The following is an 8,433-nucleotide window of genomic DNA, read 5'->3' on the forward strand; positions in this document are numbered from 1 at the left end:
TTTTTATTAATATATTCGTAACTATAAAATAATATTCTAATTTATAATTTGGATAAAAAATCTCGAATTTCTTATATATTGTACTCTATTTAACTATTATTATTCTCAAATATTTGTTAGAATTCACATTTTTTCATTATATTTTAAATTATTAATTGAAATTAATATTTTTTTATAAAATAAATATTTTTTTTTTATATAAATAATCATTTTACACAATTAGATAAATATACTTCGCATCAGTCTTTAGTGTGTACACACACATTTTACGGCATTTCTTGTTTTTTATAGGAGATATTCCAGAGAGACAGAGTCACAGAGTTCCAAAAAATGGAGGATTCGGATCCGAAAACACCGATGCTGGGGAAGGATAGTCGGGGGTCGAGTCGCAGCGGTCGACGTGGCCGACTCAGTCGGCGGTACTCGGTTAACTCACTGCGGAGAGAGTTTGTCTCCAGACTCCCTAATAGTGTCCGCTTTGCTTTCGACCTCGAGTCTTCGACCTCCGATCTTGATCTTTCCAGAACCAGTGCCTTAAGCAAAGGTATCTCTCTCTCCGTTTGGTTTTTTGATAAATTTAATGCAGGAAAAATAAAGGAAGATGATATGTACATACTCAGTATGGTTGTTCGATTTCTTCTTACGTTGATCGTCTTCTCTTGTCTTGTGTGTTACGTGTAGGACAAAGGGCGTACTATGAAAGACAATTCGACACCTTGAAATCCTTCGAGGAAGTTGATACTGTGATGGCGTCAGATAGCGTTGACGAGGAAAACCTCGAGGAACAAGCTCAGCATGAAAGAGCTATGCGGATTTCTAATTATGCCAACGTAGCACTACTGGCATTTAAGGTTGTCTATCAAATTCAAACTCCACGAATTGAAGCTGACTATATTGACTTGAACGGAAGTGTGTTTCAATGCTTTATCGGACGTATATGTAACAGATGTGTGTTAACTTTCTGTGTGTTATGTATATGAACTGAATAAGTATCCGTACACCCCTAAATCGTCAAATTTATACTTGTGATAATATTTTTCTGTAACGCGTTACTCGGTGTTCATATACATGCGCAAATTCTTACATACAATTTTCAGCTCTATGCCACAATAAAGAGTGGATCGATAGCCATTGCAGCATCAACACTTGATTCGTTACTGGATCTCATGGCCGGTGGCATACTTTGGTTCACTCACCTGTCGATGAAGAAAATAAATATCTATAAGTATCCTATAGGAAAGTTGAGAATGCAGCCAGTAGGCATAATCGTATTTGCTGCTGTCATGGCTACACTAGGTATGTTGAAGTGCCTTTACCTGGCGTAAGTTTCCATTACTTTTCATTTGTCACGTGCTTGTTGATTGCGATACGTATGGTGAGTTTCATTATTAATTGAACTTGTGTTATTATATGAGGTAGTTTTGGTCAATGAGATAAGTGAAGAGAATGCAATTTTACATCTGTTTAATTCTCAACATGATTACTAGCATAGATAACAGTTGCAACGTTGAATGTATTGAAAATGTTCCCAAGTACTCTTTGGTAGGTAGCGCAAGCAGTAAGGGTGAACTTGTGGGAATGAGCCCCATGTCACAGGTTTAATTCTCCCTGTGATCAAACTGCAATTTAAGTGGGAGGCCATGGCGGTTGGTTGTTGTGTTAGTCTCCTCGGGGGTTCAGGTTTCATGGGTGAGCCCTAAGGGCTCTGCTGTGGGGTGGTTCTCCCGTTATTTAAAAAAAAAAAAAAAAATAGCAAGATGGCGCACAAAATAAAAGAAGAATCAATAAACTGTTTTTCGCACTCTTCTACTGAAATTATTTTTGATAGTTGGAGCTGAATATTTGAAGCTTTCTATTGATAATTGGAGCTGAATATATGAAGCTTTCTATTTCCATGCATATCCACATCACTGCTGTGGTTGGCATAATGTGCAACAATATTGAATAACCTAGAGACTGGGATGTTAAATACCAAATACATTATTTATTACTGGTAAGGTTATTGATATGCTGTTCGATAAGCATGACTTAGACATGGAATTATGAAGAACACATTAGGGACTTTTCTTACTCCCTAATTTCTTCTCTTCTGCGGGTAAATGAAAGGGGGCTTGCTTTGATTAAGATGAAGTCAATATTTTTCCTGTTAACCAAGGATAAAAACCTTCATGATCCCATAAAAACAACATTGCTCACTTGCAGTATGAGGCAGGCACTGCTTCAGGCTTGATCTTAATATTATTCCAAATGGGTTCATCCAAAACTTGGATAGAGATAGATGAATCTCCTTGTCACATCCCCCTGCTGGTTATGAAGAAGCCCTGTGGTTTTCCAGGTTTAAGCACAGATACTTCATACTTCAGTGGGTAACTTCTCTAAGCCAAAATCCAATTTAGAAGTTTCCCTTTTCGTAATCTAGGAGAGACCACATCTTTAATATCTACCCTTGGACCGATTATACGCTACAATGGATAAAGGTATTGTTGGATTATAGGAATAATTAATTACAATGACTACTGTTTAGGGACACTAAGAATTAAGCATAACTAATCAGTATGATTAGTTACTTGATAAACTTTGGTTTATCGGAAAGAAGTTTATATTCATTCAAATATCTTCACAAAGGACATATACAATATTTAGCTAAACTTCTTTGTGTATGTCTGTGGTAAAATATTTGTGATTGACACCTTTGGGCTTCTCAGAGGATTCTTGTTCTCCGATGGTAAATTGTAAAATGTTCGCACTTTAACTTTGTAATATACTTTTGCAGCATATTTAAAGAGCTCGATTATTTTCAAAATTAAACACCGTGATGAAACTATAAGACATATGATTCACCTTATAAAACTATGTGTTTAACTTCTCGAAATGTGCGATAGATTCCTTTATAAGATGGCATTTTTATGCCCCTTCAATTTTCTTGCAGGCTTTCAGATATTTATCCAGGCTGTAGAACAACTGGTTAAAGATGAGCCTTCTGAAGATATGTCCTCAAGTCAAATGATATGGATGTGCACAATCATGATATCTGCTACTGTGGTGAAACTTTGGCTGTGGATATACTGTAAAAGCTCAAGAAATGAGATTGTCCGTGCATATGCAAAGGTTTTCCTTCTCTATTTTTTATACTCATAAGCTTCTGTTGTATGCATTAGCCATTTGGTTATCAGCTGCATAACTTTTTGAAGTGCCAATGTTCAGGATCATTTTTTTGATGTGGTAACAAATGTAGTCGGATTAGTTGCGGCTGTTCTGGGCGATAAGTTTTACTGTTGGATTGATCCTGCTGGTGCTATCATCCTTGCGGTGTACACTGTTACAAATTGGTCTAAAACTGTCGTAGAAAATGCAGGTATTCTTTCTGCCTTGTCTTTTTTCTGTTTGATATCAGAATCTCTTATTTGATCCAGGCATAGAAACAGAAAACAAATCTTAAAACTCTTTCATTAACTCCACCATTTGACCAGTAGATTGCTCAAGCCAGAACTTTTCAAACTTCCATTAATACATGGTTTATATGGCTCTAATATTCATATCCACGACATATTAAGATGTGTTTCTTGGTGCAGTTTCACTTGTGGGACAGTCTGCACCTCCTGAAGTTTTACGGAAATTGACATATCTTGTTGTAAGGCACCCCCAAGTCAAGCGTATTGACACCATCCGTGCTTACACCTTTGGTGTTCTTTATTTTGTAGAGGTAAGTTGTGTAAGTTTGCGATTAAATATTGGTGGTCTTTCAATCACATCTTCAATCTTTTGTTCTCTTTTTTTTTTTTTTTCCTGAAAAAAGAAGAAGCTTTCAGACTATATTAAGCAATCAACCACCATCATTTTAAGATTTAAAAATAAATCTTGAAAAATAAAATATTTTACGAGACATTTTCTTTTTGACATTATTATGCAATGAGGGTGACATGCCTATTGTCTACCATCAGAAGTTACATTAGTCTCATAACATGTAGCATGATGATCTTTGACTACATTGTTGAAACAGGTTGATATCGAACTTCCAGAAGACTTACTCTTAAAAGAAGCTCACGCCATTGGAGAGAGCTTGCAAAATAAGATAGAGAAACTTCCAGAGGTTGAGCGGGCGTTTGTTCACCTTGATTATGAATGTGAACACAAACCAGAGCACTCTGTTCTCAGCAGGCTGCCCAACATTCAGTCTTGAATTCCAAGCTTCTCTTACAGATCCACATAGAGACATTTTGTTCACCTTGATCTTGAGTTTATGATCTTTGGTTATATCGGTCAAATGATTTTAGTTTCTTTATATAGAATCACAAAGGGCATTTACTATTTAAGAGGCTGTTTAGTGGTTTCAAATATTAACTCACAGGATAACAACTGTCAATTCTTTTACCAAGAAATAATGTGACCGACTCTGTTTGGTCCGGGGACGGAGCATCCAAATCACTTCTACATATATCTACGAACTCAAAGGCTTCATCATCTCTCCTGGGAAGTTCAAGACATGCTTGGAAATCCCTTTGCAACTTCTGGATGTTCATTTTCTTGTAGTGGGAAAACTCTTAAGGATGTCTTCACTGAAATTTCAACTACCATGGCCACTTGGTTATTTCCACGTTTCAAAGTACTAGAAGAATTTTCAACCCCAATCTAAGCATCTTTCCATCTCAGGTTTTTTATTTTTCTATATCATTAAATATATTTTCATCGGATCAACCGGGAGGTTTTAGTGAAAATAAAAAATACAAAACCAAAACAACTTAAAAAAAAAAACTATCTACAAACATTATACTCAAAACAATTTTATCGTACATTTTTCTATATCTTTAATATATATATATATATATACTAAGTGAAAGCAACGTGTAAAGCACGTTTGTCTAATTTAATTATACAATTATTTTTAAGAAATAATATTGTTTTTATTAAGAAAAAAATGTTGATTAATAATGTAATGCTTTTAAAAAAATATATAATTTCTAACATAAAAAATTTGACAGTTAATCATAATTAAGTAGATATAAATAATTACACGCTTTCATTTTTTTTTCTTAAGTAGATGATAATTAAGTAGATGAGAATCACAAGATAAATAGTTGTTTTATCTTAGTTTCTCCATGCCATTTATTCACTACAGATTAAAACCAGAATAGTTAGAAAATATAATCCTTAAAATTTTTCAGAGTATATGTTCCCCACACCCCTCAATAAATAAAGTTCATTCTCACGATAGCCATATATGAACATAAAACAAGATGGGATAGAACTGTTGCATACATCAACTAATGCACTGTATCGCCTATCTAGATTGGAAGTCATGTGGAGAGCCTCTGAGTGAAGTCAAGAGTTATCCCCAACAAAAATTAGAGAATGGCATTCTAGTTTTCTCAATCCCTCTGTATTGTCAGGTCTCCTGCTAGAGATAAAAAATAGAGTTACTCCAAATCTCTAGGCATTAGCATGTGTGTGAATCACGTTTTTTCAATGTGGGACTTCAATTATAAAAACATAAGGGCAAGATAACCCCATGTAAGACAGTCACCTATAAAGCAGTAAACAATCATTGCACACATAATCAATAGCACATTTTCCAGAGGACAACAAATCCTCACACTGATCAGTTATGATACATAAAGAATTTAAGATATATTATGTGGGTGAGAATATACATAAAGTCTACGAATTAATATTTGAGGATGCACTGTCCCGTCCTCTTCCATAAAACAATATGTGAGGATGCACTCTAGGGTTGCACTCAACCATAGAAGGATTTCAAATTAGACATTTATGCCTTATGTACTAAATTCCAGGGATTTTACCCTTACTATGGAAAGTAAAGCAAAACCATCTTAAAAGCAGGATTTACCCATTGATTGCTTCCAGAAACCACCAAACATTGGAACTCTGCCTCTCCTCCAAAGACTGTTGAAGGAAACATAATGTCATGGAAGTCAGACAAAGTGCTCAACCTTTGACCACAATTATCACCCATCTTTCAATTAATAAATAGATTATTAAAGGAAAAAAGGAAGGAAAGATGGGAAAAGTTGGAGGACTGACTCTTCTACATATCTGAACTACATCTGACTCTGATATTTGAGCACTGCCATGAACTTCTTGCCACCATTATTTAAAATCCAGTTATCTACCGACCAAAGTCTCAAAACATGAAGATCAATGGAGGAAACTTAAGCACATGCATACCTTGCTAAAGTACCTCTTAAGCAATAACTCAATCACCACTCCACATATGCCATAAAAAGTAGAGTAAATTTGATATCACCTACAGATTATATTAAATCTCGTATAAGAATAAGATTCTCCAACCCAAATGATTAGCAAAAAGGTTCAGAAAAAGAACCTTATTATACAACCATTTTGTCCAAGAGGGTGCTTTGCATAGAGGAGAGATGAGTATCAATCCAGGAACACGTTGTCTGTATTTCATTTGTCATTCACTCCTTCCACAAAGTTGTTCGACTGCACATTTCCAAAGTTTAACTCCCAAATTCATTGTTTAGAATGAATAGAAATCTAAATATCATATCAATATCAACATTTGCAACCCAATTGCCACATATTACTCTGAAGAAGTTACAGATTCTATGAACAAAAAAATATGTAATAAATTGATAACAAAAGAAAATTTAGAATTTGAATCTTAAATTAAAAAAAAAAAAAGGAGTATTTTGCACGAATCAAATAAATAGATATTGAAATCTAAATAACAAAGTTATGCGAGATTGTATCCAGATCTTGAATAAATTAACTTCACCAAATCGTCGCTGAGAGAGAGAAGAGAATCAAGGGTTCCAACACGGAGATTAGGAATATTGAACTGCAAAAATGAAACCCAATATACATTAATTCAATAAAAAAGAAACATACTTTGCAATGAAATGGATGGGGGAAATGGAGTAAATACTCTGTAGCAAGGAGTGTCAAAGGAATGTTTGGAGATTTGTTCTTGCAATCGGTTTGAGATAGAAGAGGCAGAGTTCTGAACCGGAAGAGAGACGACCCAATATCTTGCCGCCATTGAAGCTTTGATTGCAAGCTCAGAGAGAGAGACGTGCGGCAATGGCAGAGACGAAAAGGCTGGCAAAATTTCTAAAGAGGTTGTATATCTGTATTCTACTGCAGATGCTAGTTGGCGTAGAACATAAATCCATTGACGAGGCACATCGGGAAGATAAAGTGAGAGTGATGAATACTAAGAGGCGCTTAGTGCTGGAAGTGTTATTTTCTTTTTTCATAAATATTCTTTTATAGCAACCAATGAGACAAGTGAAGTTGGATGGCCAGACAGATTTAACAAAAAGTTAAAGGAAAATAATTAAAATTATTGTAGTTTCATTAAAACAAGAAATTTCCGTTTGATAAACTCTTTATATATATCTTCTATATATAAAAAGTGCCTATGAAACGTGTTGCCCAGATGACTAACACAAGAGGGGGGGTGAATTGAGTTGTATTAAAAAAATAACAATTATAAATCAAATATATAAAATATAAACAAAATATGAAATAGCAATAAATATAAAGAGTAAGGGTAAGAGAGAAGCAAACTCAGTATGTTAACGAGGTTCGGCCCCACTGCCTACGTCCTCGCCTCAAGCTACCCCTTGAGGATTCTCGAATTCACTATTCAATCTCCTTCAGGTGGAGATAGAAACCTATTACACCTTTGAACAACACCGCTACAAAGGATCCGTGTAGAACACCCTCTACACTTGCAATCACCTTACACGTGGTGATTCAACTATTCCCTGTGTAGAATACTTTCTACACGCACAAGGGTTATACACACCCTTTTTCTGATACAAGGGCTGATAGTGGGTAGGTTATCAGAAAACACTCCTCAATGAGTGAAATAAGAACAATACAGCGCAAACTATATCTCTCAAAATGAACAAGAATTAAGGCTCAATGTTTAGAGAAGAGAGAATGAAAGTTTTGAATGAATGTTGAATGCTCTGGATGTTGTAAATGTGAAGCTCTCAAATGATCTATTTATAGGCATATGAGACTTCATATTCAAATTTAAAAAATTCACATGTCAAAGACAACATCATTCACTTTTTCAAAAAATTCAAATAAAAGATTCTTCCTTTTCAATTGTCAAAGACAACATCATTCATTTTTCAAAAACTTCAAACCTAATCTTTTACTTTTGGCATATGACAAAAGGAGCACACTTTCCTTTTTCAAAAATTCAAACCTAATCTTTTACTTTTTGCATATGACAAAAGGAGCACACTTTACTTTTCAAATTTTTTAAACCTAATCTTTTACTTTTTGCATATCACAAAAGGAACACACTTTACTTTTCAAATTTTTCAAACAAAATCATCTACCTTTTGTATAAGTCTAAAAAGGTATCAATCACTTTTGAAAATATTCAAATAAAACATGCACATGTGAAAGATGACAATCGATCATTTTTAATATTTT

General features: G+C 34.6%; 1 protein-coding gene and 1 pseudogene across 1 annotated transcript; one reads left to right on the top strand and one right to left on the bottom strand.

Annotated features, from left to right (window-relative positions):
- Nucleotides 1-259: 259 nt before the first annotated feature.
- LOC122293172 (metal tolerance protein 4-like) lies at nucleotides 260-4,461 on the top strand. Its single transcript, XM_043101661.1, has 7 exons — nucleotides 260-544; nucleotides 682-851; nucleotides 1,098-1,296; nucleotides 2,930-3,108; nucleotides 3,205-3,355; nucleotides 3,573-3,703; nucleotides 4,001-4,461. Exons 1-7 carry the CDS (start codon nucleotides 331-333, stop codon nucleotides 4,178-4,180), a joined length of 1,224 nt encoding a protein of 407 aa, XP_042957595.1. The 5' UTR covers nucleotides 260-330; the 3' UTR covers nucleotides 4,181-4,461.
- Nucleotides 4,462-5,148: 687 nt separating this feature from the next.
- LOC122293858 lies at nucleotides 5,149-6,459 on the bottom strand (annotated as a pseudogene).
- Nucleotides 6,460-8,433: the final 1,974 nt, after the last annotated feature.

Source organism: Carya illinoinensis, chromosome 14, assembly GCF_018687715.1.
Source record: "Carya illinoinensis cultivar Pawnee chromosome 14, C.illinoinensisPawnee_v1, whole genome shotgun sequence".
Taxonomy (NCBI): domain Eukaryota; kingdom Viridiplantae; phylum Streptophyta; class Magnoliopsida; order Fagales; family Juglandaceae; genus Carya; species Carya illinoinensis.